The sequence below is a fragment of the Cucurbita pepo genome, chromosome 20, assembly GCF_057944985.1.
Source record: "Cucurbita pepo subsp. pepo isolate OVF chromosome 20, ASM5794498v1, whole genome shotgun sequence".
Taxonomy (NCBI): domain Eukaryota; kingdom Viridiplantae; phylum Streptophyta; class Magnoliopsida; order Cucurbitales; family Cucurbitaceae; genus Cucurbita; species Cucurbita pepo.
In genome coordinates this window covers 11,284,614-11,312,168 of record NC_141817.1, presented here as the reverse complement: position 1 = coordinate 11,312,168, position 27,555 = coordinate 11,284,614, and the positions used below count along the sequence as shown (strand labels likewise).

Genomic DNA, 27,555 nt, shown 5'->3' with positions numbered 1-27,555 from the left:
ACTCAACTATAATCGATTGCAATTGATGGAGGTATAAAAAAAAAAAAAAAAAAAAAAAAAAAAAAAATGTAGTAGGTGAAGACCCGGACCCACTCAATTCAACTAGCTAATGGGTATGACGGCTATGGCGTTGCCGAAATGTAGAATTGGTCCTCGATTGGTGGCGGTGGATTGAGTTCGTCCTGCTCATACCTGCCCCCAACTGTCTGGTTACTTTGCGTGCAATTTTGACCTTTTCATTCAACACCATCCTAACAAAATTTGCCCACATCCAGAGGAGCTCCTGTTTTTCTGTTCTTCATTTCTTCTTATTTGGTCCTTGTTTCTTCCTTATTTTTATCCCCAGTTGAAGGATTTGATCTGCATGGTATATATAAAATATTCTTAAAAACCCTTTGAAAATGAGGTATATATAAAATATTCTTAAAAGAAAAACAAAACCCTAAATTCTATTTTCCCCGGTTTTTTTTTTCTTCTCCCTCTCACTGCAGTAGCCGCACATCTGCACCCTTTCTTTCAGCTCTTTCCTTCGTCTTTCATATACCCTCCCTGCCACAACTCAAACCGGCACGCATCCATCGGCAACGCTTTTTCTTTCTTCTATTCCTCTCTGCTGAACTGCCGGCACGCCAGCCCCTGTGTAGCATTCTTGTACAACAGCCAATCGTCGAGGTTCGTTTACACTCTCATCTTCCGTAACCGCGTTCTCTCAGTGGATCATAGTTCGCAAGGTTTTTTTTTTTTTTTTTTTTTTTTTTTTCATTTTCTGTTCATCGTGTTTCCTTCGGTTTATCATTTATGAAAGTAGGGTAAAATTGGAGCGAGGTGATACTATTTAAAATCCTGCCGAATCCAACCAATTTTGGACTGATTATTTTTTTTAGACTCAAGACTGGATTTCAAATCAAATTGCTTTTGAAAATGATTTGAAATCCATTTTGATTTCAAGTCCTTCCAAATCCTGAGGGGTTCAAACAAGGGGTTAGTTTCAGTGTGTTGTTGTTATGACAGATTATTGGGAAAATTGCTCAATGATCATAATTTGTTAAATTATGACTATCTGGAGTCGTTTTAGTTTGTATTTGTGTTTCATTCAGCTGGTTAGTTTGTACACAGATTGAACTTATCTATTTAGATTATTTAAGAGGCATTGGGTGGAAATTTCAAGCTAATCACATAATCTTAGTAGGTTCTCCGTCTTTCGATTCAACGTTGTCAATGTGATATACAGACATATAATTGCTAAGGTGAGCGTCTAATTTGTATTAACGTTGTCAAGATTATTACTTTTTCCCCCTAGCTTTCAAGGCTTAGAATGTCCCATTTAAACTTGGGGAAATTGAGTCACTTCTCAAACCTCAGGACGGAAAGTGTATTTTTTCACTCTCATTTCTTCTTGTATTTGAAATGGTAGAAGGTTCTTTCAGCGATAGTTAGTAGTTTTTTAGGTTCACACAATTAGCTAGTAGTCATAGGCATGGCCACCTTCTCTGGTAGCTCCTATTTTCTCTCATATTTGTTCTCAATGCCTATTAAAAAGGCATTCGTTCGTTATTGTTCTTATCTGTGCTTTAGCACTGCAGTACGAATAATCCATTTTGGATCATGGCTGCCACTTTTCCTTCTGTATTTGTTGTTTGCAACAAAGGTATTAGAGATTGCTGCAATTTGTTTCCATCCATCAAGATAGAGTCGTTGTCCTTGGATGTGGCATATTTGACAGTTTCAATGAGAAAAAACTTGGGATGGTCATAGAGGAGCCATGGTATAAGATCCTTCAGCACAAGAGTGGGTATGATCAAAATTTTATTCTGGTACAAGTTTGGTGAGTTTCTCTTGGAGACATGTACAAACTTTGTAACTTTGAGCACTCTCCTTTAGATGAGTAGTGGAAGAAGCATAAAGGCAAAGTACAAATATGTTTGTGTTCACCGGTGATCCAAGGCTCCATCTGAGTGTGATTTATGGTTGCTTGCTGGTGTTTATGTTTTAACTCAGTTAAATTAATCCTCCTATACCATCTTGCAGGAATCATGGCAGACGAAGCTCAGAATGATGTGAATGATCAGGTGGCAGATGTGAGTTTTTCTGTTTCTTATCTGTTATCTCCAAGCACACATATTTTCATTCAAAATTTTCTCATATGGCTGATCTTTTCATTTTTCATTTTTTTTTTCTTTACAAGTATTCCCCAAAGTTTTTTCTAAACTGTCGAATATTTTTTTTTATATAGTTATGCCTCCCTCATTGTAAATTGGGAGAGTCTTTTGTAAACATTATGGATATTACATCCCTTTCGTAATCAATCACCAATGAAACTATCTCTTATAAAAAAAAGTATTCCCCAAAGGAAACCTAAATCTTTGAGTTGTAATTCAGTGGGTGATTCAACACACGGGAGGGAGGGGGTGGGAATTCAATTCTGTCATTTACAGCTGAAGGATATACTGTAACCCAGTGTTGTGATATTAGTTGTAAGGTCTTGATTACCAAGCATTTTGGAAGTCCAAGGAATAAATTGTAACCCTCGAGGCGGCAGTCATTGATGATTAGTCCAGTTTACGTAAATGTTATACTAATAGTTTTCTGGTCTTGTTTAAGATTGCACAGTCCAATCAAGTCCTCGAGGTATTTTCTATTCGGTTGTTTTCATGTGGAGTTGCCTTGGCTGGTATCTTACGAAGTGTCTATCAAAATCTCTGAGTAATTGTAATCTAGTGCAGTTTCCAAACCATTGTTCAGGCGCAAGCATTGGTGCGACACCATGACGAATGTGTACGGTTTATTCTTTGCAGATTGCCCCCTTTGATCCAACTAAGAAGAAGAAGAAGAAGAAGGTTGTACTTCAGGATCTGGCTGATGAGTCTGTTGACAAGTTAGCAGAGAAAACCGAAAGTTTGTCAGGTATGAAAAGTTGGCACTGCATGTTTGTTTCATGTTATTTTCATTTTGTTGGTGATATAAGGATTTTTATTGATGTTTAATTTTACATATTTTGTCCTGCAGTTTCTGATGGTTTGGAGACTACCACATTTTCTGGACTTAAAAAGAAGAAGAAAAAACCAGTATGTTCTTACTTTTCTTCAGTGAAGCTCTATTTGGTGACTGATATCATTTGTTTTAATTCTAGGTAGAGGCTATTTCCTTGAATGACGATGGTGCAGATGCTACGGAGGATTTGGAAGGTTAGCAACACATATGTAAACTTTGTTTTGTCTTTTCCTATTCTTTTTTGTTTTCATATTATTATTTTTAAGTTCGGAATATCTCTATCCACTTTCTACGTCATGCTAATAATTGATATTTTAAAAACGTTAAAGGTGTAGAGTTTTCATGGAAGTAGTGTTTTTTGAAGGGTTAGGAAAAACGTTATAGGTGTATAGTTTTCACGTAAGTAGCATTTTTTGAAGGGTTAGGAAAAAAGTTAAAGGTGTATAGTTTCCATGTAAGTAGCATTTTTTGAAGAGTTAGGGACACTAGATCGTTAAAATCATGGGGCTTAAACGTGGGCTGCAAAGAAAAAGTAAATACAATAGTTTTTTTTTATGAATCATAAGATAACTAAAAGCTTTTGAAATTAAAGACTTTGTTATCACACAAGGGTGGATCCACGTTGGGGCCAGTGCCAGAAGTGGCATGTTTCCCCCACCCCACCCCTAAATAATCGGTTTTATATATGTTTACATGGTGGTTTATTGTAAGAGTGGGCACAAAAAAGTTGTGCATCTTCTTACCAGGTTTGTTCTATTTTATTTTATTTCTTTAATCTATATATTTATATATTATTCTATCCCCGCCCATATGAGACTTCAAAAATCACCATCGCCACTTTCAATTTCCAATCTCAGGAAAAAAAAAATCTTTTTTCTATTTCAATTTTTTCTTTCTAATGTGTGCATATATAAAGATACAAGCATTTTTTTTTTTAATAATATTTATTAACTTTTTTTGAAATATTAATTTCATAAAAATCTTAATTTTATTTTTGAAATGTTTGACAAAAATTTCAAGTTTCATTCTTTGCTTATATAAGTAGATGGATAATTATGTAATGGTTTATTATAATTTTGTGATTGATATTACTCAATCTAAGTATTATGTATCAATGCATTTACAATTATATTTACATGTACCTACTGATTTAGTTCTTGAATTTTCAAACATTTATCTCATTAGTCTCTAAACTTTCAATTATTGTGTCCACTGAGCCCGGTAAAAATGTCTAATAGATCAATGAATTTTTAATTTTGTATCGGTGACATATTTAAAACTCTTAAATTATTTTATTAGACAATTTCTGGAAAGGTGCACTTTTTAAATCAGTTTAATTGTCCATATATTGTATGAAGTCACTCATTGAAAAAACGTTGTGCTATACCTGCAGCTTGTATAGGACATTCTTTTGTTCACAATCTCCTTTTCATCTGTAGCTCTTTCTTTAACTTAAAAGTGATTTATCATGGGCTTTCAGATCAAGCGGGGGAGAACGAAGATCAGGACGGAATTACTTTACAGTATCGTTATCCTTGGGAAGGAAGTGATCGCGATTATGAATATGAGGAGGTATTGCTATACTTGAAATCGTGAGATTTTTTCTGTACTTTTTGCAGCCAATAAGTATATGGTTGTGTTTTGTAGGGAATTGTGTTTTTTGGGGGCAGTCATTGTTACTGTTGGCGTGACTATCTTTTTCCTATTATTATGTAGTTCATTAGATGTGCCCCCATACATATAATTCTTATGAGAAATTAGACTATGGCAACAATATCAAGAGGGGTGGTTTGTTGTTAGGTTGTGCCCAAAATTTGGGCGACTCCGATAATTTAGATTTAATGTAAAGTTGTGTACTACGGATCATAAACGCTCTCTAGGGGGGGACGGGGTGTCTATGTTAGACACATGTTGGACATGGATACTTCTGGGCATGCTCTGGACACGTGCTGGACACACAAAAATCAGTGCCTTGTTTTTTTAATTACTTTTATAATTTGAGACACGGAAAAGAATTTGACTTCAAAATTTAGGGGCAAAAATGAAGCTTAATTAACCAGCCCAATATAAAAGCCCAAGCCTATTATAACAAACACTGAAATTAAAATGTAGGAGGAGGCAGGAGTCAGACGGTCGTTCTGGCTTCTTATTCTCATCTACCTCCAGTCTCCACCTCGCCTCACATGCAATGGCACCGATCGGCAGCAGCACTCCACTTCCAGCCTCAATATATTCTCACCCTAAACCCTAGCAGCTGAAATCAGACTACACATTTTATGTTTGTTAGTGAACTACATTACAAATAGGTTTATTTTGTTAAATGTTGGATAATGGGTTTTGTTCAACTGTCAATTGACTAGGCATTTTATGTTTGTTAGTGAACTACATTGGACGTGGTTATTCTCCTTTTGCTTTAAGGTGTGGAGTTTGCTTTTGGTGCTCTACAATTGATTGCACGAGTTTGTGAGCTATTTGTTATGTTGAGTCCTCCTTTTCAAGATAAAGTGTTTATTATGGAAATTTTTTTTTGTTGTTGTTCTTGTCTGGAATCATGCTTAGAAAGAAATAAGAGGTTTTGTTGTGTCGTGTAATGGAATTTATTGCTTCACCCCAAATGAGTTAAAATGTAAGATTTCAATTGTCGTCATTGTTTCTTTTTTTTTTTTTTTTTTTTTTTTTTTTTTTTTTTTTGTAGTCTCATATTCATGGTATTCTTTGCTTGGTATTACGAATAGTAATAGCAAAGATAGCTCAAGATTTTCTGACTTCTATTTTAGACAACAAATTTATTGCTACAGTTACGTTGTGGACTTTGGCTAACATTAGATAATCGATGCTTTTTGTTGTCTTGTTCTGCAGCTTCTTGGACGGGTATTCAACATTCTTAGAGAGAATAATCCAGAGCTTGCAGGCGATAGGCGTAGAACAGTTATGAGGCCTCCTCAAGTTCTTCGTGAAGGCACAAAGAAAACTGTTTTTGTCAATTTCATGGATCTATGTAAAACGTATGTGTTCATTAGCCTTATATAACCATGTATTGTTCTTACTAGATTTTAATCATAGACTGCCTAAATATTTTTGGCTGTTCGCACTTCAGAATTTTTTTTTTTCCGCTGTTTTTTTATTCAATTCAACAAATAAGTAAATATGCTTATTCCATAATTTGCTGTCTGTTATTAAACTCTTGTTTGCTGCGTGCACACTATCTTGAGTTTGATGTAATCTATTGCATCTTTCTGTCCTCAGAGGCATTGTTTCTTTTTTCTTCAAACTATCTAATACTAACTTCTTTTTTGTATGCACTTGTATTCTTTCATTTTTCTCCATGAAAGTTGATCTTTTATTTAAATGGAAGAATGACATGTCATATTCATAGGTATCTTTTTTGCTCTAGCATTTGCCTTGTAGTATACAAGTATCCATGTCACATGTTAGTTCTGAGTTTCATTGGTTTATAAAATCTGTGATCTAGTGATCTATATGATTCTTGTAAGAGCGAGTTTGGGTTGTTATTGCAGTAAGCACATTCTCTACTAGTACATATGATTCTGTAAGAGTGAGTTCGGGTTGTTTTACATTAAGCACATTCTCTACTAGTACAGAGTGGAAAAAAAATTGGAGGGAAGTTGCTTGTTTATCATTCTGTCGAGTGAATCTAGTCATGTCCAGTGCAGAGTATCACTCTTTGTACCATGGTTTTGTTCTCAATTTCTATCCGACAATTGATCTATAATTTTTAGTTTCAGATCCATCTAAGTTCATCTATTGCACAAATAGTCCAGAGGGGTATTTATGTTTCCTCATAAAAGTGCAACATTATGTATTTCTTTTAGCCTCTCCCACTCTTTGCTCTCTCCATATTTCTATGGTAGATGCTTGATGGTATAATTAGAACTATATGCTGGTCTTTGGAACTGACTCTCTCTAAAACTGAAATAAAATAGGATGCATCGGCAGCCAGACCATGTTATGGCTTTCTTATTAGCCGAACTGGGAACCAGTGGATCTCTTGATGGACAGCAGAGATTAGTTGTTAAAGGAAGGTTTGCACCAAAGAACTTTGAAGGAATTCTGCGTCGATATGTCAGTAAGTGGCCTCTCATTGATTTACTTATGGTATTTGTCTACAAAATGTGACCTAAAGGAGATGGAAAAAACTGTGAACGACTGCTATGACATTGAGAAAGTCAATGCATAGTGATGCAAGTTCTTGTCAATCTTTATACATCGGGGAGGGGGTGGGAATCAGTTTGTAAGAAATGGACTTGTTTCAATTTCAACTGATAAATATGTTGACGCTTGTTTAAAGCTTAATCGTGGGTTGGAGAGGGAGGAAAAAAACGAATTTTTAGAGGGCTTGAGAGATCTTGAGGTGAAGTTTGGTCCTTTGTTAGATTCAATGTGTTTTTATGAGCTTATGTGATAACCTTTCAGTAATTATTACTTAGGACTTCTTTGCTTCATTGGAATCTGTTTTTGCAGTTTGCCTCTCTTTTTTGTTGGCCCTCTTTTGTTAAGCCCCTATATTCTTTCAATTCTTTCCAACCAATGAAAACTCTGTTACTCATAAAAAAGAAGCTTAATAACTGTTGCAAGTCTCTACTGGATACGTTTTGTTACCAACTATAAGTTATTTGATTCACTTCTAATTTATACCTTTCTTTATAGTTTCCTCCCTTCCCTCATTTATTTATTCCTTTCAGATGAATATGTGATTTGCATTGGGTGCAAGAGTCCAGACACTATCCTTTCAAAGGAGAATCGACTCTTCTTTCTCAGATGTGAGAAGGTAATTTTTTTTTTTGCGAGTTTTCTAGTCCTGGATACTGTAGTCTGGAGAAGTTGATGCATGTTTATTGCTTAGTGGTGATTTGTGTGTGAAGTTTTTGTGGCACTTGCAAACCGATGCAATGGTCAAACTCCCAGGATTAAGAAAGCAGCGGCATAATGGTCTCTACCTAAATAAATTTGCGATGGTTCTTTCAATTGCATTGTTGGGGGAAATGATGAATCAGGATATTTGCGTTCATTCTTAAATTTATTTTATATCCCAGATTGCCTATCCGAGATCTGATATTGAATAGATTATTTTTTATGTACCCTGCGTTTCTTCCTACTAGAAAAGCAATTGAAGTTTGACAAATTCATCTGAAAAAGCCATTATTTATTTATTAGTTCTTTTTCATAATCAGGAATATGATTAACTGGAGGTCATTTCACAAGCTTTCGTATTCTTTCTGGAGTCATCTCTCCCTTGTTTTTACCTCTAGTCTTATGGTGTTTTGTGTGTGATCAAACAGTGTGGTTCTGGACGATCAGTTGCCCCAATTAAAGCTGGTTTTGTTGCTCGTGTTGGCCGGAGGAACGCTGGGACATGATTATCACTTGTTTCCTTGTATGGAAGCCTGATGTTTTTGAGTAATAACCACTTGTTAAAACTTGGTTTACTATCGAAGTGTCGCAAGTGAATTTTGAAGTGAATGCGATATTGTAATTGGGGTTCTAGAATTTAAGATAATGGCGAGTTACAAGGCCGTGTTTATTCTCTCTTCTTTCTGTCCATTTGTATGTCTAGATGGCTACTGATTGGGTTTTATTTGGGCAATTACAAGGCTATCCAAAATGGCGTTATGAACACACTATCGCAAATTAATTCAATTAAATGATAATGTTAAATTAACTTGAGACCAATAATTATTATCCTGCGTTTTACGCTAGACGTTACTGAATCTACCGATTTATTTTGATTGAAGAAACAACGTATTCGTAATGTTGGAAGAAAAAGAATTAGAAAAAGTGTCGTGATCTGCATGTTTTATTTAAAATATGTTGGTCTGAAATTCAGGGTTCGTGGAAACATGGAAAGTCAATAGGGAAGGGCAATATGGTCATTTGGGTACATAAGTGGAAGCATGGTTTAGAAAATGAGGGGAAATAGAGCCGGCAGTGTGTTGAATGTTCTTAATCAGACCGTCTCCACCACTTCCACTCTGTTTTGCGCCTCTTCGTTCTCTCCAAAACTAGAACATGCGATACAGCCATTGAATTTAAGACCCGCCTTTCCGTTCATTGCATTCCAGCTTGTTCTCTCATCTTCTGGAGGCGCGGCCATTGGTTACAGTAAGCTTCCTCTCTCCTGATCTCTCCTCTCTTATTTGTATTTCCATTTCGATTTCGACTCACAAAGCTCTTAGTGCTCTGATTCTCCTTCAAATCCAGTTTCTCCTTCAAATCCTTCATATCAATTCATCTTCACCATAATGGCTTCTATTTTCTTGTCAAAAAAAAAAAAAAAAAAAAAAAAAAAAAAAAAAAGAAAAAAAGTTCAAGCAGGGTAGAACAACTAATTATTTTGAAGATTATTAGCGTGTGATGATGTATATTTTGTATTAAAGAGGGAGGTGAGGTGGGAGTGCATTGAATTAAAAGCGAACGCGTGGACTGCATAGCTTGAACTGCTGACAGTTGTAATAGTCAAACCCTCGGCCTGGCTTCCCGTCTGCCGCGCCGCGACATGTTCAATGGTAATGTGGATTTATTAATGCGCGTGCCATTGCCGTCACTCAACGTCGCCAAATTAGTCTTTAATGGGCCTCGAAGCCCATTTCCATTGTATCTATCGCCCTACTTACCTACCTCCGGCGAGTCCAGCCATACCTGATTTGATTTGATTTGATTTGATTTAGTTTGGTTTTGTTGAGATAGTAAATCGGGTGTCTGTTCTCTTCTTGATTTGATTTTGTTGAGAAAGTAAAGCGGGTTTCTGTTCTTTTCTTTGGATGGTATGTTTTCAGTTTCAGTTTAGGCTCCGTTGGCTCTGAGTGAACATTCAACTCCACGCCTCAATGGAAAACTCATCGGTATGCGTCTATCGCTCTTCTTCTGCTACATACTGAGTTGCTCCATTAGCCAACTTTATCACGCCTGCTTTATAATCATCACTTCTGTGTGTGTGTTTTTCTTGATCTCAGGCTCGGAGTGATCGGAAATTGAAGAGGTTGGAATCTCGGAAGTCCCATTCTTGGTGGTGGGATAGTCACGTCAGCCCCAAAAACTCTAGATGGCTCACGGACAATCTCGAGGGTTAGTTACTACTTTTCTTCTATCTGCATAACGCTCTTAACTAAAGATCGCAGGAATTTGGGTTTATAATCTTGTTTATTTTATTTAAATTATATCCATAAATTTAAACGACCTTTTAAACTTCAAATTCATGTTTCAATTACTTTTTCAACAAATATCAGGGCCTGACGTCTTTGAAATGTTAGGGTTGTGATTGAAGAACGTTATTTAGGACACATGTGTAATGCATAATCGAAACAAGTGCTTCTTTGGGCTGGCCTTATATAGATAGCACTTCCCCTCTTTTGTGTTCGTTTTCCGCTGGGAGTGCTAAAAAAAAGATGAAGGTATTATTAGGTATAGTGGGAGGGCCTCAATATATTGAGAATTTTGTAATGGCCTACCATTCGTTTACTATGTTTGTCTTTATGCTGTTTCTTGTAACCTTTACCAACTAATGCCAAATAACAACTAAGGAAATTGTTCTCCTCTAATTCTCATGTTGAGGATTTTTTTTTTCCTTTTATTTAACAGTTCTCCCCATTTTCAATTCGTATTCTAAAAGGGGTGGGGTTAAATTTGGGAATGTGGGTAGCAGTTCCAAAATTTTAGCTTCTTCCTCCTTTCTGCATGAACCTTATGGTGCATGTGTTTCAACTACCCAAACATTGGCATGGAATTAGTTCCGTAAGCTCCATGTTTTATTTCTGTAATTCAACGATAGGTGGAAGTCAATGTTAATTCATCATCAAAATGATAATCAAAAAATTGACAAAACGATCGTTGAATACAGAGATGGACCGGAGCATCAAACGTATGTTGAAGCTAATAGAAGAGGATGCAGATTCATTTGCCAAGAAGGCTGAGATGTATTATCAGAAGAGGCCAGTGTTGATTTCTCATGTTGAGGATTTCTACCGTATGTATCGTTCCCTTGCTGAGCGCTATGATCATGTGACAGGAGAGCTTCGAAAAAATATTCCGTCAGATCTACAATCCCAGGGCTCTGGTATTTCTGACCTGGGCTCTGAGCCGTCCTCTACATGGCCCTCTCCTGACCAAAGGCTTGGACGTCGGAAATCTGGGCCACGAGCTGCTGGCTTTGATTTCTTCCTTGGATCTGGTGGGAGCAACTCTGATACTTGCCAAAAGGAAGGAGATGAGTCATCTTCCTTGACAGATTCTGAACCTGAATCGGATGATTCCTCGGTGAATAATTATTCAGGTGGTGATCAAGTTGTGAACAGGAAGATGATTGAATTGGAGATTGAGCTCCGTCAGGCTAAAGAAAAGCTCCGCTTGAAAGAGGATAATGCCGAAGGTTCATTTCCATTCAAGGGGGCAACAGATGAAAATTCTGATGATGTATTTGCTAGAATGTCTGTGTACGAGGAAGAAGTAAGGAATGCAAATGAGAAGCTCCGGATTTCAGATGTACAGATCATGAAGTTGAAAAGCGAGCTCCAAAAGTACAGGCAAGCAGAATTGTCCAAAGATTTGCAGGCGGAGTCTGTGTGTGCTACAATGGAAGATGTCCAGAGGCACGAGAATGGAGTCATTAATCAGGAACCAGAGGTTGAAGAACATGATAAAGGTTTGGGAGTTGACCAAGTCATCAACGTGGAGGGAGTGTTGGAAGAACTAAAAATTACGAAGGAAAAACTCGATAACTCGCAGAAAGAACTTTCTAAATTAAAGCTTGAACTTGAGAACAATAGATCACCTGAGAAAATCTTGCATTTACAGAATGAGCTTGAAGCTGCCCGAAAAGATGCCACGACATGGAAGGCCAAACTAAGTGCGGAGAGAAGAGAGGTCTCCAAGCTACAAGAAAGAGTTTCGAGGTTGAAAGCTAGTTTATCGGATCGAGAGCACGAGATTAGGGATTTAAAACTAGCAGTATCTGATGCGGAGCTGAAAATTTTTCCTGAGAAAGCACAGGTTAAGGCTGAAATGTCTAAGCTTTTTGAGGAACGAGCTGTATTGATGGAACAAGTGAGAGAAGGGGAACATCAAGCTCGTGTTTTGGAGGATGAGATCAGAAAAGTGAAGGGGGAAAAGGGGGATTTGGAGGAGAGACTTAGCGGTGAGATTGGGCGGCTGGAAACGACAATTGTTGGCAAAGTGGAATGCATTGAGAATCTGGAAAGGGAACGTGATAAGCTCCATGCAGAAGTTGTTAGTTCGAAAGATAATTTGAGGTGTAAAGAGAAGCAGGTGGATGAAGTTAGGGAGCATGTGCAAAAACTGGAAAGGGAACGTGTGGAGCTGGTATCAGGCGTTGAAAAAGCAGATAAGGTGGCAGAGGAGTTGAGATTAAGAGAGAAGGAACTAGAAAGGGAGGTGGAGAGGCAAAGAGAACTGGTAATGGAAGGAGCAGAGGAAAAAAGAGAGGCTATAAGACAGCTATGTTTTTCGATTGAGCACTACAGGAGTGGATATCACATGCTGAGAGAAGTTTTCATCGGTCACAAGCGGGTTCCGGTGTTGGCATCTTAATCAGTCATGGCTGTAGTACATACACGTGTTAGAATATATGGAATGTCCAAGAGTTGTTGGCTTGTTTTTGGGGTGAAACAAATAGTTGAACACGATACGGTTCTGTTTATTAAAATTAATGATGTAAATGTAGTTGTTGAAGTAAACAATGAGCGGGGGCTTGTCTAACGCCTACCTGCCGCTGGTAATGTCCTGGATTTTGTTTTCACAACTCTGCCATGATATGTCAATGGTCCAGTATCCAGAGACACAACTCCTTACTTCGAAGTATGTACACTTATAGGACCTTTTGTACTTGGGTAAAACTTGTAATTTGGAAGACGCAAGCAAATGAGCCCCATCTTCTATGGTTTGTATTTTGTTCTGCAACCCCACTATTCTTCCAGACAAATTTGATTAATAGTGGATGGCCTTATTGTCAACGTTATATCATGACGCAACACGTTCAGTGAAGAAGAGGAATGGCCCTATTCTCTTCTATTTTCTATTCATAACTCTATATTTGAAGAGGAATACGTTTGATATTCATTGCGATTGGTACTGAATATATTTGCGTGTACCTACGAAAGTAGGTACCAATTTGTCTCCATTTCTAATTGTGACCTTATAGAACTTTTTTTTTTCTTTCTATTTCAGAGAATTCACTGTGCATGTCCGCCCCCTCCACCCTAAAAGATCCCAAAAAGAATCTGCATTAAGAAGCTTTTGTTTATCTTCTAAGAGCGTGTAAAGGTACCTATGTTATCTTCTAAGAGCGTGTAAAGGTACCAACCAACCCGTGTAGTCATCCATACAAGCTTTTGTTGCATTATAATTAGGGGACAATCCCAAAGAATTGAGTAGGAACATAATGCTATTGGTGAATGTTCACATATCTCAACTAAAAGTTTCGGTGCATTTTGACCGTAGTTTATGCGTATTTGTGGCGCATGAATATAGCCATTGCATAAAAGTTTGTAGTAGAAGTTGTTCAAGAGTGAACGCCTCAAATGACTTGATTACATAAGTTGAGATGCAAGAAGTGGAGAACGAGATGGTCTTTTTGTGCACTATGCATTCCAAATTTTATGAAATGTAAGATCATGAAGAGCCAGAAGTGTATTCAAGAACTGGAGCCTTTTGGTTTGGATGCGCCGGCCAATGCTGCTTTTGGGTGACAGTATGGCTTACTTGCAGGAATCAGGTACAATGACAAGACATCCTCTACACCGATCAGGTTGCACTTGCATTGTGTGGATTCAGCCTCCCAGAAGCATAAATCCACATGTACATGTTGAAGATTGTTGGGAGTGAGTCCCATGATAGCTAATCTAGGGAATAATTATGGATTTATAAGTGAGAAATACTATCTCCATTAGTACGAGGCATTTTGGGGAAGTCCAACGCAAAACCACGCCAACTTAGTCGATGTCTTGCTTGATGGTAAAAATGTTACTGTAAAAATGCATATCATTTCCTTCTACCATTTAGTAACTTTTTTTTCATTTAAAAATTTAATTGGTGAATTAATAACTAATTTATATGGGTTTACTATATTTCAACCCAACTATTTGATGTTTAAAAAATATTAGTGTTACATTTTTCAATAAGGAACTTGCAAAATTATAATTATATATAACTATTTATTATTTAAATTTTCAGTCTCCATTTACATTCTATAAAGCAGTCGAATGAGGCGAGTAAAGGATAATTAATTAAATTAAATCAATTAAATTCTATGGGTTTTTTTTTTTAATTTTTTATTATTATTATGATTCACAAACACTTTCTTCGTTCCTTCCATCCCCCTTGTCATTACTGTTAGCGTTCTTCCTTCTCCGTGAAAGGCCACGCGCACTGCTCCGATCAATCTCCTCTGCATCATTGTATGTTATAGATATTGTCTTAGCGCACCGCATACACCTACGCTCCTCTCTCCCTCCATCTGTCTCCCCCCGGTATGTCCGTTTCTTTTTCTTCACTTTTCTGCCCACCTAGTTAGATCTGCGTTTTTCACCTCCCATTTTTCTGCAGATCTTATTCACTGTATTGTTTATCTTCTTTTCTTTTCTCTCTTTTTTTTTTTTTAATGTTTTTTCTGCTCATCTCCCAATTCTGTTGCTTCATGCTTTCGTCTAATTCATGGTAATGAATGAATTGCACCCGAATTTGGTGATGCTTGATGAATTATTTTGTTCCGTCAGCACCGCCATATTTCTTTGCATATTGTAGTTCATGCCCCCTGCTTTCTTTTTTTTTTTCTTTTTTTTTTTTTTTTGACGGTGGTGAGTGGAATTGCAGAATCCAGATCGTGGCAGGACTCGACATTGAGCAGCCTGAAAATGAGTGACAGCCAGAAGTTCCAGCTTGGGACTATCGGGGCATTGAGTTTGTCGGTGGTCTCGTCTGTCTCGATTGTCATATGCAACAAGGCACTCATTAGTACACTCGGTTTCACGTTCGGTAAGTTGCTAAATATATCTTCACTTTAGGCTCCAAAATCTTAATTTCACGCCCTCTTGTTTGCTTCTCTTTTGACTGAAATCTGTGAGCAATATCGACGTATCCCTCCCGAGGCACGAACACTTAACTTCTCTAAGAATTTGTTTCTGGATCTACAAGAATTATAGGCTTGGATATTTTACATCAAATTTTCATTGATCGCATGATTTCTCACCAGAGCTTGAATTTGGTAGTCTTAGATCTATTATTGACTGAACAATTCAAGCCGAGTAGAGAAATTTATTTGTGCTTTCGATTTTCATGTCACCAAAGTGCATTACTACTCTTTAATTTACTTTTATTCTATGTAAATTCATGTATTATTCACTTTCATTTTGTGTTAAATAATTATTTGAAAATATCAAATTTATCCTTATCTAATGTATGCTTTTATTTGATGTCATATCAAATCAGGAGGTCCTGTTTCAAATCCTTATAATATCATTACATTCAATTTCAATAATAATTGATTTGTAAGGTCTAATGTATTAAAATTCACACACGGAACCACATGTGAGGAGTGTTAAAGATTGAGGTGAGGATTAAAATTTTCCGTACTTATATCTTCGTAATAAAAGAAACTTAGTGCAGGTCTTTCAGCCTATGAGCTACTCTCTTATGTGTTTTGTCAAATTATAACATTACTAACTTTCAGTACAAAACGATCTAGAGTTCACATTATCAACTTATCACATGCCTCTAGAAAAATTGTAACCTTCTGACACTAGATCAATGTATAGTTCTATTAATCTTATGACGTGGAGAGCAACTTTCCCTTTCCGTCTATTTATTTATGCCAAACTATTAGCAGAAGCTAACTGTTGATACTTGGCTCTTTGTCCTTTGCATGTGAACTTGTTCATTAATGGAACTTGGTTGATGCACAGCCACTACATTGACAAGCTGGCATCTGCTTGTTACATTTTGTTCCCTTCATGTGGCACTATTGATGAAATTGTTTGAGCATAAGCCTTTTGATGCAAGAGCAGTTATGGGATTTGGAATACTAAATGGAATCTCAATTGGGCTTCTAAATCTTAGCTTAGGCTTCAACTCTGTTGGCTTCTACCAGGTAAAATCACATTTGTGGACAGAATGTTTTATCCCTATATGGTTTGATAATTTATCCTCTTTTTCTAAGATGCAATGTCAAGTCTGAAATCTTAGACCATTTGAGCAATAATTGTGCTCTCTTTGAGCATGTTCTTACTTTAAAATAATATTAATGATTTTATTTTCTCATGAATCATTTTTAATTATTAAATGAAGTATTGATTTATTTTTATCTGCCGAGTCTTCGAATAAAGAATATATTGATTGCTATACCAGATGACGAAACTGGCAATCATCCCCTGTACCGTTCTTTTGGAGACCCTTTTCTTCAGGAAAAAGTTCAGGTGAGTCTAGTAACTGTTGAATCCTTCATGTACAAAGCAACTTTTTTTTCCAATTTTTAAGCAAGAGGCATTTGCTTCCATTCAGTTTTGTTCTTATGATTTTGTATCAAGATCTTTACTTGATTAGCTATAATGTTTTAGAAATGAGAAATGGGTAAGTGTTAATTTGTCATCATCAGGCGTGTTTCCCCACACCTTTCTTGTTACTATTTTAGATGAAATTAGTACTTTGTTCATAAAGATTTTGTTGGGATTTTTGTATGACCTGTACCAAGGCACAAAATATTGCTAAATCTCAAGCTCATTGCAAAATGCCATTGATTTGAATATCTTAATTCAGCAGATGCCTAATTCCTAACTCAATCATAACTCATAATATTGATTTAAGTTGTTCTGTTTACCTCTGGTCGAAGGTGACACCATGATTACCCAGGAAAATTACTTAAACTCTTCAACTAACTTAAATATTATCAAACTCCAATTAGACTCATTAGCTATCAAGCACTCTACTTCTCAGGCTAAAGTGGCCTTGAACTTGGAATGCACAAGCGTTTTACTCATATTACCCATATTGAGGCACAAAATATTGCTAAATCTTAAGCTTATTGCAAATGGCTGTTGATCCATGTCTTAATTTGTAAATGCTTAATTCCTAATTCAAATGTAACTCTTAATATCAATTTAGATATGAAAACCTTCCCCAGTAACTTGATCCGTTTACCTCTGGTTGAAGGTCACACTCTGATTACCCTGGAAAATTAGTAAAAGTTTAGAACTAACTTAATTATTATAAAACTCCCGTTAGACCCATTAGCTACCAAAATCACTCCACTTCTTTGGCTAAAGTGGCCTTGGACTTGGGACGCACAAGCATTTTACTCAGACCGATGTCTTTTTAACAAATCTTACCTGGTTGATCTTTTAGTGGTTTGCTATTTGTATGATTGTTGTAGGTGCCCCCGTTGTTCTTTTTCAGCATGATCAATGTTTTGGATTTCGTCTCGTGTTATGTATTGTTTAGATAGATATATTTGTTGTATTCTGCATCCGACTTCTATTGTTTATAATTTTTACTTATCAAAGCTCTTGTTTCTTATGATATACAAGAAACAATGAAACCCGGAAATGCAGAAACTAATGATTTCACATGCTTGCGGGTCTTGTACACCTTTTCTTGATATTTTAATAAGTCTTTTTGATAATCTGATAACTTACTATGCATGGTATTCAATTTTTTTTGTCAGGGACCTAAAAGGTCTACTTTTCTTTAAAAGGATATTGGAGAGTATGAAAAGCTCTAAAACTTCTTCTTGGGTTAAAAATATTGGAGAGTATGAAAAGCTCTAAAACTTCTTCTTGGGTTAAAAAATAATAGAGTTACCGAACTTTTTTTTCTCATTGATGGCCATAAAGAAGTCACAAAGTGGATCCTACCTGAACGCTTTGATCTTGGCCTGTTCAGGAAACTTGAGTGCCCAACCCAACCTTAAACTGAACTAGTTTGTCTGGGGTTGAATTTTGGTTATTTCAAATCAGTTGGGACTTGAGGTAAAATTGGATTAATACAAATTCATAAATAAAAATATACATTTTACTGAAGAGTGAACTATTTGTGTCCATATTTCGTTTCACTTTTGGTATATTTTATTCCTCCATTTCACCTCTTTCTAATGGTTTTTCCCTTAAATAAGCAAAGAAAGATTATAAAGAGGAATAACAGTAGAGAGAAGGGTACTTCTGACAAGAAAAAATGGTGAATGAGAACGAAATCTGATGGATGCTATTAGAATACCCGTTTTGTTTATTTCAAAAGAAGGATTCTCCTTCAGCCTTGAATGTTTCATCCAGAAAAGTGAAGTAACTCCAAACTACATCCTTTATTTTGAACTTGTGTATATACTGACTTGAGTAGGGACACTATTGCAGAGACTTTTAGAGGAACCTTAATAAAGCTGAAGTTTTTGAATGGGTTCATCTTTCTAATCTTTTATTTTCCATTAACTTGAGAAATGCTCATGACGTTTGCGTTTGGCCTTTCGACCCTTCCCATTGTTTTACTATCAGTTCTGTAATGGCAGATTTAATTCATTGAAGGGGCTCAACATCAAATAACCTTTATTCGGTTCTTTGGAAAGATCATTATCCTAAAAAAAAATAAAGGTATTTTTATGTGAGCTTAGTCATGGAGGCATTAATACAGCTGATCGTGTACATTGCAGAATGCCTAATATCTCCTCCTTCTTTCCGTTTCTTGCTTTGTCATGTGTTTATTGGCGAATGGGACTCTAGCTCATCTTTTTGGTTGTTCTTTTGCCTTTTTCTACTGGTCACAGAGTTTAGGTGCTTTTGGTTGGAGTTTGGCTCTACCATATAATGTGATTTATCTCATTGCTTTGATTTGTTGGGTCATCCTTTTCATGGACCAAAAAAGTGTTTATGGCTGGCCTTCAACCGTACGTTTTATTGGTATTTTTGGTGTGGAACGAATTGTAGAATTTTCAGAGATGGTTCCTCCAATTTTGACAGCTTTCTGGAATTGATTATTTCTTAACTCTGTATTGGTGTAAATGTAAACACTCTTTTTCAGATTATAGTCTTTCATCTTTAATTACTAATTGAAAATCTTGTATGTAATTTTCCTTTTGGATGTTTACGAGTGGTTCACCTCCTATATTACATTCGGCAATGAAATTGTTAAAAAAGAAAAAAAAAAAAAGACAAGACTTGATTTGGATGGAAACATGGACTGGGAAATAAACCATATTTAGGCCAAGATAACCCACTTAGACTGAGTTTCTTTTAAATATTGATGTGTTTTCTGACTTCTACGATAATTTTAGTAATCTTCTCTTGTTTGTTGGTCAACTGTGAGCACCTTATATGATGATGATTTTATTTTTCAAATATATCTATCAGATGGGTGGTATAGCTGCGAGCGTTTTTGGTTTTTGTTATATTGTCCTGTCTGAATATACTACCTCGCAGCATATTGACCTTTATACTACTCTTGCAGTAAAAGCATCCAGTTTTCACTCACGATCCTCCTCCTGGGTGTTGGAATTGCAACTGTAACAGATCTACAACTAAATGCCCTCGGCTCTTTCTTGTCTCTTCTTGCAGTTCTTACCACATGTGTTGCACAGATTGTATCCGTAGCTGAGTTACTTTTACTATTGGTATTTACTTTGCATGCCTTTTGATGATTAGTTTTCATGTGTAGGCTAAAACATGTCTTGTGGGATGTACTGATTTAATTTGCTCTCTTTCTGGTCTGAGTGATCGATTATCTATTTGCAGAGTGGAGAGATTGTTTTTCACGAGACCACCAGACCTACTATCTCTTTAACCAGTTATTTATTATTTATTTTTATTGGCAAGCGTATAATTAGTTGCTAGCACCTTTCTCCCTTTCTAGTCAACGTGAATATCAGGATTTATTTATTTTTTACTTGATTTAATTATCTGAGTGAGTGAGTGTCTAGGCACTTACTTATTGCTCAAGTTTTTCTGCATTTTCCCCTTTCCGTTCAAGTCCTTGACCAGTAAAACGTAGATGACAAACACCATTCAGAAAAAGTTCAAAGTTTCTTCAACACAACTTCTATACCAGTCTTGTCCCTATCAGGCATTAACTCTGTTTGTCGCTGGCCCATTTCTGGATTGGTGTCTGACTGATCTAAATGTTTTTGCTTTCAAATACACTCCCCAAGTGCTGGTAAGAGCTTAACAATTATGCTTCCTGCTGAGCCCTTTCCTCTTCCCCCTTCCTAACTACATTACTTCTGACATGATTTTTTTTTTGTGCTTGTGTACAGTTCTTTATTGTACTCTCCTGCCTTATTTCTGTCTCAGTCAACTTCAGTACGTTTCTAGTTATTGGAAAGACTTCTGCAGTTACATATCAGGTCCTCGGACATCTAAAGACATGTTTAGTTTTGGGGTTTGGCTATGTTCTGCTTCATGATCCATTTAGCTGGCGGAACATTTTGGGAATCCTGGTTGCCATAGTTGGAATGGTTCTTTATTCTTATTATTGCTCCCTCGAGAGCCAACAGAAGTGTAATGAAGTATCTTCAGCACAACTATCCCAGGTACCATAAGTGGTTCTACAATTGACATGTTTTCTCTTGCTCTACCGCCATTGAACTGAAACACAATGTACATGTTGGTATTTGTAGGTGAAGGAAAGTGAATCCGATCCCCTATTAAGTGTTGAAAATGGAGTGGCAATCTTAGGCGATGGTGTGGGCCCTAAAGCTCCAGCGTGGAGTTCAAACAAGGACCTGCATGCATAAAAGGGAGTCGCCGTCTTTGGTGACGAATTTTGTTGTTTGCCCAGAGCGGTGGGTCAAGTTATCCCCCCAGCAATGAAGAGATTGCTGGCAAGACGCCTTCTCATGCTGATTTCTGTGTATCAAGAGTGCGACACCTATTGAAGTATAAAATTAGAGAGGTAGAACAAACTCTTTCTCCTTTAGCAGTTAACGAGTATTGCTAAAGTAACGATTCTGTCAGATTATTGACGCCATATCAAATATTTGAAGATGAGAGAACATAGTCTGTCTTGAAAACAATATTCATAATACCTATATCCTCGTTTCGCTGTCAATGTAGTGTTCCTTATTCGTCGGCAAACTACTAGTAGTGGAGGATGAAGCGTGCAGGAGAATCAAGCGAATTGCAACAGGTAGAGAGATACATGGATAATTGTAACTGTACTGAATTTATTATATTTCATGAGCATTATTTATTATATTTTTTAAAGAAAAATTAACCTCAATTATCTTTTTTTTTTTTTTTTTTTTGAATGAAAACAATGCCACCCAAAGTTATATATTTTTCAATAGGATGTGATAACTAAGATTACAGGTTAAAGTTGGATTTGGTTGAGGTAATCTTTGGACCAGCTCGAACATTTGGATCGGTAACCCAACCCAATCCAACCTTCTATTTCAGTTGGGATATTATCACTTGAAAGTTTAAATTTTAAATTGTTATCACGGTACAATTGTGCAAAAACCGTTTTGAAGTAAATAAAAGTTACGATATTATCACCTAAAACAATTAGTACCTAAACTAGTACCCAATCTTGCATGGATATTATGACCTATAAACATCCATGCAATAAAGGGTGTAAAGGGTGTAAAGATTAACTATGTGCTATTTACAACCCTTCATGGATATTGTCACCTATAAACATCTATGGATATTATCACCGGGTTCAAGTTGGTAAAGATTAACTACTTGCCATACATATAATTAATTATTCACATTTACAATATCTAATCATTCAAAAAAAATACTTAGTTTTTTTTTTTTTTTTTTTTTTGTTTGTTGTAGTAGTAAATGGCAAGTAGTTAATCTTTACAAACTTAGCCTACACACTATATGATACAAATATCGATAAAAATAAAATAATTAAGGAATTAGCATAACAAGAATAAAAACTACTATATATGTATATATTTACATTTATAGAAATTATAAACGTGAAAGATCTCATGATACTTACCTTACCAATTTAATTTTATTCCTTACCAATTTAATTTTATGTACATATCAAAGTTTCAACTGTTTCAGCTGTCACAAAGCTTATAAAAAAAATCATGATTTGATCTTTTGCACACTAAAACCTTACCCAATCTAAATTAGATCGAGTAAAAAGAAAAACTCCAACCCAACTTGAAATTTTATTTACCCAATCCAACCCATATAATTTGAGTCGGTTTGAGTTGGATTTTTGAATAAAAATAATTTATTAACTATATGTTAAAAAATGTAGCTGAAGAATAGTAAATTTTCACTCAATCAAGTAGTCAAGATATCATACCTATTTTAGTTGTTTCAATATTCCATTCCCAATCATTTTAGTTTTTTTTTTTTTCCTTAATTAAAAGTAAAATAAATAAAATATATATAATAAACTTTTATTTATTTTTGCAAGTTTTAATGTTATTTTTTGCATTCTTAACCATGCGCCTAGCTACATTTACGCTCCACAACAAATAATGAGAGGGAAAATAATCTTTTAAAAAAAGCGCAAGGAGAAAAAAGGAAAAAAAAAAAAGAAAAAAAAAAAAAGGGTGCACTGCTTGATTACTACTAGTTGAAGCCACCGGTGGATGAATTTCTGTGGGCGACTGGAGCTGAGATCCATACTGTGGTCTGTGTGAGAGTGAGATTATCGACAATGGCGCTTCGAATTCTAAGCAGGAAAACCGCAACGCCTTCAATTTCTGGATTGTTAGGGTCTGGACATTTCCGCGGCCTGCAAACCTTCTCCTTGCCCGACCTCCCTTATGACTATGGCGCTCTTGAGCCCTTCATCAACGCCGAAATTATGCTGCTTCATCATCAGAAGCACCATCAAGCCTATATCACCAACTACAACAAGGCTCTTGAGCAACTTCACGACGCCATTAACAAAGGCCACGCCTCCACCGTTGCCAAATTACAGAGTGCCATCAAATTCAATGGCGGAGGTTTTCTTTTATTTCTCAATGTCTTTTGATTTTCAGACTATGATACGTGTTTACTTTCTCATTTATGTCATACTTCAAACCAGATCGAGACGCTTAATTAGGGTATCGTTGGATACTTATTGAATCAATTCAGATATATATCATCTCTCAACTGATAACCGATCATTTTCTTTTTAAGGTCACATTAATCATTCGATTTTCTGGAACAATCTCGCTCCCATTCATGTAAGTCTAATCCTTGCGTCTTTGATTCGATTTCTCGGTTAATTCTCCATTGCTTGTTGTTTCCATCTATCTATTCGAATATTTTCTGTAATATATTTGCAGGAAGGGGGTGGTGAGCCTCCAAAGGGATCTCTAGGATGGGCGATCGACTCCCAGTTCGGTTCTCTTGAAGCCTTAATTCAGAGAGTCAACGCAGAAGGTGCTGCTTTACAGGGCTCTGGATGGGTGGTATATTTTCTTCCGCGCATCGATTTGCATTTTCATTTTTGTCTACCACGTTATATAACACTGAAGCTTTTTCGAATGCTTTCTAGTGGCTTGCTCTGGATAAAGAACTGAAGAAGCTATCTGTTGAAACCACGGCCAATCAGGTATATCTCTAGGTTTATTCGTTTAAAAGCTATACCATGTTGGAATCCCACCTTGACTAATTAAGTGGAAGATCATGGGTATATAAGTAAATGACATTACTTTAATTGGTATGGGGCCTTTTGGGAAACCGAAAGCAAAGCAATAAGAGCTTAGGTGACGGTGATATCAAAATCATGCTCTTAACTTAGTCATGTCATACCATTATCAGAGTTATACTCTTGACTTAACCATGTAAATAGAATTCTTATGTGTTGAACAAAAAAGTTGTGAGTCTCGAAGGTGTAATCATAGTGAAGATTTGTGGTAGAGCTCTATTGGACTAGCAATGTGCTCTAGAGAAATAAGTTATCTGGATAGTACTAGATAGAAAAAATGGTTATTTAAGGGGAGACTCAATGGTCCTTTGATCGAAGGGAGGATTGTAGAAGTTACACATTGGCTAACATTAAAGAGAAGATCGTAGGTAGGTAAGTAAGGGACATTATCTCTATTGATATGATGCCTTATGCTCAAAGTGGACAATATAATACTATTGTAGAGGTTTGTTGTCCCTTACATATTCATGTGCTGAAGCAATCTTGTACTATTTCTGTTCTTGTTGATGCCTTTTGTTGATCTCTTATTGATTTGCCCAATTATTGCGCCTTAATCCAGCGTTTTATGGAGTTAGGTTAATTTTTATCACTTGCTTGTAGATTTGTAGCTTGTTGTTGAGTTATAATTAAAATGAGAGGTTGAAATTTGAAAGTGATGTGGGTGATGCAACTCTTTGTAGGATCCTCTTGTGACTAAAGGATCTGCTTTAGTTCCTCTGCTTGGGATAGATGTTTGGGAGCATGCATATTATTTGCAGGTAAATGTTTTCCATTTTCTTCCCATTTGTAGTACGATTTGGTCTTGCTTTTCTCGGTTGTCTATCTGGATAAGATCATGTAGTCCGAGTATATATTGCTGCCTGCTTATTCAATGTTTTGAACCTTACCATTGTGCAGTACAAAAACGTCCGACCAGACTATCTGAAGAACATATGGAAGGTTATAAATTGGAAATATGGTGGAGAGATTTTTGCAAAAGAAGCTGGCGTGGTTGAGAGTCGTTAAGAGTCTCTTTGTTGAATCTTCGATAAGGTGTGTGTGTTGAATATTGAATAATGAGCAGCCTCGTATGCATAATAGGTAGTTGAAGCCTTGTGATGAGATGAAATGTATCTTTTTAAAGTACTTCATTTGAGCATATGACGAATGCATGAGGCCACTTCTTTTTCCCAGTTATATCGTTTTCAGTTCATGTTTCTTTTACGTAGGATTGTGGGTTGATACTCAACCTTATTTTAGTCTCCTACAATATACGTCCTTCACGTATGTCATAACGTGAGATGCTTTCAGTTATGAAGTTCAGCCAACCCAACTCTTCTCTAAAACCTTTCTATTTCCTACTCAAGTTGCTGCTTTTCCTTCCCTATATGAACACAAGACAAGGCTTTGGTTTGTCAGAGGCCAAGGAAAAAAAAGATATGGGGACCAGAAGAAAAACTTGGCAACCAAACTATGTGATTGCTTGCATTAAGCTAATGACGCATATCTTTTTTTTTGTCCGATTTTGTGGCTTTGTCAGACTTTAGGCTAGGCTTGTCTTTGCAAACTTAACATTACTTATGTAGAATCCATGCTTGTTTGGCCACACACGTCGTCTGTGCGTACATTTTCAATCATCTATGACACAACCGACTTGCCTCTACACTAGGTCAAGTCATTTGGCTTGACCTTGTCTTTACTCGGGCTCAAGGTTTATCATGTGCTACGTCGCATCAACATGGTCCTTATGTCTTGACGTCATCCCAAGTCACATGGTGTCGTTGGCTATTGCGACTCACTCAATCATGCCATCAAGAATGGGCCCACGTGTCGTTCATAACATCGGGACATCTCGAACATCCATCCATTTGGGCTCCATCGAGACGTTGACCCTCTTGTGCATATGTCATTTCATTTACGGACATCGTACTAGATAACAGGTGCATAATCAAACCTCCGACACTTGGGCTAGGGCGCAATATCGGCACACTTGTGCCACCCAGTACTGTCCTTGAAAGACCTATTTCGAAGGAAGTCGTCTGAGACACTCATCTTGCAACGCGTTCCCTCATTGTGACATACGTGACATACGCATGTGCCACAAGGTAGCTTGCTTAGGCCATAGGGTCCAAGGGTGGTGGAGAGTTGACACCATGCCATCCCCTTCAGGTACATTTTGAGAGCCATCCCCTTTAGGTACATTTTGAGACATTTCCAATCATTTTCGTGTAGACGTCATTTTGGCGAATGGTCGTCATTTTGGCGAATGGTCATACGATATCGTGGAGTCCGGTACCTAATTGACACCAAATTTGGCAAGCATTTATATTTCATATGGACAAACTACTTGAAAGTTGCATGCCCAATTTCCCTTTGTAACACCGACTTTTTGAGGTTAAAGTCTGTGACCCTTCAACAAGCCTATCTTTGACACTCATGTCTACTCGTGGCCCTCATCTTGCTTATACCTCGTCTTTTCTTCAATACCCACTCTATGTGGTGTGTGTTAGATGTTACACCGTCCTTCCTTCTCGGTCGCGTCATGACACTCATCTAACCCCTCACATGGTCGGATGGGCACATATAACAAACATGTAAATTAGGTGGAGCATGGAAAAGGGGAAAGAAAAAGGAAGGGATGGAAGAAAGGAGAAAAGAGAACCAAATAAGAAAGGGAGAGAAAACCAATGGAATAAAAAATTTAAAATAAAAGATAAATAATAGGGGAAAATGTCCTTTCCTAAAAAATTCCTTCCTTTTTATAGCATATTTTAAAAAATGTAATACTCAAATGCTATAAAAAGCTTTTCTAAAATTTACTTCCTTTTTATAGCATATTTTCAAAAACAAAAACTGCAATATTCAAACGCTATAAAAACACATTTTTCTTGTATTGTCAGCATAAGCGCTCTGGTATTATTTCTTGATTTGGAAAACATAGGAAGAAGGATGAAGTTCAACCGAACCAATGAACCTAAACCCATCTTCTTCTTGTTTTTCATTATCTTCATATTGTCCTCGGACAACACTAGGCGCTGCTCATATGCTGAATCCAGCCATGCACATACTCAGGTAAATTTATTTTAGTTCCAATATTATAATGGATGATTCATCACCTTCCTCGTATATACCTATTCTATTTTTGCACCCAAATCTAGTGTTCTAACTAAAAAAATTTAATGCATTATACTATGCCAGCCCATCGCTAATCATGAAGATCAGGAGTTGACCTTGCCAAGAAGAGGATTGGCTGGGCCGGGATCGTCGCCACCAAACTGCGCCTCAAAGTGTGGGAGCTGCACGCCCTGCACTACGGTTCTTGTGTCGGTGACGCCGAGACCTCCAGGCGTCGGTGATGATTTCCCAGAAGTCTGGAGATGCAAATGTGGGAACAAGCTCTACATGCCCTGATCGGAAAGGCATGCCCCCCGGGCATCTATGCTCTTATATGTTACTTATTCGCCGATGAGCCGAAGTGGCGGTGTGGGTCTGTTTCATTCATACCCCTATCATAAATCATATATAGATTATTGTGTAAACAAAAAACACAATGATTATATACTCTATTTTATCACATATCTAAGTACAGATCTGCGACCAAAAATCTATCAATAACCTATTAAAAATACAACTTAAACTATGCTAGGAAGATAATTAATAAATTACTTAAAACTATGCTAGGAAGATAATTAATAAATTACTTAAAACTATGCTAGGAAGATAATTAATAAATTACTTAAACTATGCTAGAAAGATAATTAATAAATTACTTAAAACTATGCTAGAAAGATAATTAATAAATTACTTAAAACTATGCTAGAAAGATAATTAATAAATTACTTAAACTATGCTAGAAAGATAATTAATAAATGCAGAAGTTGCGGTCAATAAGTTAGGGATCATCAAAACACCAAGGGATCATCAAAACACCAAACCATCCAATGTAAAGATGGTTTTCAGTGTTGGTTATCG

General features: G+C 36.6%; 4 protein-coding genes and 1 long non-coding RNA gene across 11 annotated transcripts; all 5 read left to right on the top strand.

Annotated features, from left to right (window-relative positions):
* Positions 1 to 374: 374 nt before the first annotated feature.
* LOC111783435 (eukaryotic translation initiation factor 2 subunit beta) lies at positions 375 to 8,539 on the top strand. 3 transcript variants are annotated; one of them, XM_023664362.2, is made up of 10 exons: positions 375 to 672; positions 2,029 to 2,078; positions 2,796 to 2,904; positions 3,007 to 3,065; positions 3,131 to 3,185; positions 4,472 to 4,563; positions 5,851 to 5,996; positions 6,936 to 7,078; positions 7,695 to 7,780; positions 8,292 to 8,539. In XM_023664362.2, exons 2-10 carry the CDS (start codon positions 2,034 to 2,036, stop codon positions 8,367 to 8,369), a joined length of 813 nt encoding a protein of 270 aa, XP_023520130.1. In that variant the 5' UTR covers positions 375 to 672; positions 2,029 to 2,033; the 3' UTR covers positions 8,370 to 8,539. The 3 variants fall into 3 exon arrangements, with proteins under 3 accessions (XP_023520130.1, XP_023520131.1, XP_086976661.1); XM_023664363.2 differs by having other exon boundaries at positions 375 to 731; XM_087120535.1 differs by lacking the exon at positions 375 to 672 and having other exon boundaries at positions 2,724 to 2,904.
* A 387-nt stretch (positions 8,540 to 8,926) lies between these two features.
* On the top strand, positions 8,927 to 12,908 carry NET4A (Kinase interacting (KIP1-like) family protein). Of its 3 annotated transcripts, XM_023664361.2 has the most exons (5): positions 8,927 to 9,111; positions 9,387 to 9,515; positions 9,786 to 9,851; positions 9,963 to 10,074; positions 10,847 to 12,908. In XM_023664361.2, the coding sequence occupies exons 3-5, from the start codon at positions 9,837 to 9,839 to the stop codon at positions 12,550 to 12,552; spliced, it is 1,833 nt and encodes a 610-aa protein (XP_023520129.2). In that variant the 5' UTR covers positions 8,927 to 9,111; positions 9,387 to 9,515; positions 9,786 to 9,836; the 3' UTR covers positions 12,553 to 12,908. The 3 variants fall into 3 exon arrangements, with proteins under 3 accessions (XP_023520129.2, XP_023520128.2, XP_023520127.2); XM_023664360.2 differs by lacking the exon at positions 9,387 to 9,515; XM_023664359.2 differs by lacking the exons at positions 8,927 to 9,111; positions 9,387 to 9,515 and having other exon boundaries at positions 9,540 to 9,851.
* Positions 12,909 to 14,309: 1,401 nt separating this feature from the next.
* On the top strand, positions 14,310 to 21,210 carry LOC111783001 (UDP-xylose transporter 3). Of its 3 annotated transcripts, XR_002813254.2 has the most exons (9): positions 14,310 to 14,489; positions 14,833 to 14,994; positions 15,921 to 16,105; positions 16,363 to 16,430; positions 19,444 to 19,576; positions 19,984 to 20,145; positions 20,246 to 20,521; positions 20,609 to 20,883; positions 21,045 to 21,210. XR_002813254.2 is itself a non-coding variant. In XM_023663866.2 (8 exons), exons 2-8 carry the CDS (start codon positions 14,874 to 14,876, stop codon positions 20,723 to 20,725), a joined length of 1,062 nt encoding a protein of 353 aa, XP_023519634.2. In that variant the 5' UTR covers positions 14,310 to 14,489; positions 14,833 to 14,873; the 3' UTR covers positions 20,726 to 21,210. The 3 variants fall into 3 exon arrangements, 2 of the variants coding, with proteins under 2 accessions (XP_023519634.2, XP_023519635.2); XM_023663866.2 differs by having other exon boundaries at positions 20,609 to 21,210; XM_023663867.2 differs by lacking the exon at positions 14,310 to 14,489 and adding an exon at positions 14,656 to 14,676 and having other exon boundaries at positions 20,609 to 21,210.
* A 1,284-nt stretch (positions 21,211 to 22,494) lies between these two features.
* Positions 22,495 to 24,780, top strand: LOC111782614 (superoxide dismutase [Mn], mitochondrial). Its single transcript, XM_023663396.2, has 6 exons — positions 22,495 to 22,912; positions 23,091 to 23,137; positions 23,240 to 23,365; positions 23,452 to 23,508; positions 24,285 to 24,362; positions 24,502 to 24,780. The coding sequence occupies exons 1-6, from the start codon at positions 22,621 to 22,623 to the stop codon at positions 24,607 to 24,609; spliced, it is 708 nt and encodes a 235-aa protein (XP_023519164.1). The 5' UTR covers positions 22,495 to 22,620; the 3' UTR covers positions 24,610 to 24,780.
* Positions 24,781 to 26,468: 1,688 nt separating this feature from the next.
* On the top strand, positions 26,469 to 27,159 carry LOC147786563 (uncharacterized). Its single transcript, XR_015414739.1, has 2 exons — positions 26,469 to 26,655; positions 26,782 to 27,159. It is a non-coding gene; the product is annotated as an uncharacterized LOC147786563 (long non-coding RNA).
* Positions 27,160 to 27,555: the final 396 nt, after the last annotated feature.

What these genes read in the sequence shown, in the direction of transcription:
- LOC111783435 (XM_023664362.2), top strand. Translation starts at nt 2,034, where the DNA reads ATGGCAGACGAAGCTCAGAATGATGTGAATGATCAGGTGGCAGAT. An exon ending in TGAATGATCAGGTGGCAGAT is followed by an intron (nt 2,079 to 2,795) that starts GTGAGTTTTTCT and finishes TATTCTTTGCAG; the next exon opens with ATTGCCCCCTTTGATCCAAC. An exon ending in GAAAACCGAAAGTTTGTCAG is followed by an intron (nt 2,905 to 3,006) that starts GTATGAAAAGTT and finishes TTTGTCCTGCAG; the next exon opens with TTTCTGATGGTTTGGAGACT.
- NET4A (XM_023664360.2), top strand. An exon ending in GCTCACGGACAATCTCGAGG is followed by an intron (nt 10,075 to 10,846) that starts GTTAGTTACTAC and finishes CGTTGAATACAG; the next exon opens with AGATGGACCGGAGCATCAAA.
- LOC111783001 (XM_023663866.2), top strand. Translation starts at nt 14,874, where the DNA reads ATGAGTGACAGCCAGAAGTTCCAGCTTGGGACTATCGGGGCATTGAGT. An exon ending in TACACTCGGTTTCACGTTCG is followed by an intron (nt 14,995 to 15,920) that starts GTAAGTTGCTAA and finishes GTTGATGCACAG; the next exon opens with CCACTACATTGACAAGCTGG. An exon ending in AATACACTCCCCAAGTGCTG is followed by an intron (nt 20,146 to 20,245) that starts GTAAGAGCTTAA and finishes GCTTGTGTACAG; the next exon opens with TTCTTTATTGTACTCTCCTG.
- LOC111782614 (XM_023663396.2), top strand. Translation starts at nt 22,621, where the DNA reads ATGGCGCTTCGAATTCTAAGCAGGAAAACCGCAACGCCTTCAATTTCT. An exon ending in ACAATCTCGCTCCCATTCAT is followed by an intron (nt 23,138 to 23,239) that starts GTAAGTCTAATC and finishes ATATATTTGCAG; the next exon opens with GAAGGGGGTGGTGAGCCTCC. An exon ending in TACAGGGCTCTGGATGGGTG is followed by an intron (nt 23,366 to 23,451) that starts GTATATTTTCTT and finishes AATGCTTTCTAG; the next exon opens with TGGCTTGCTCTGGATAAAGA.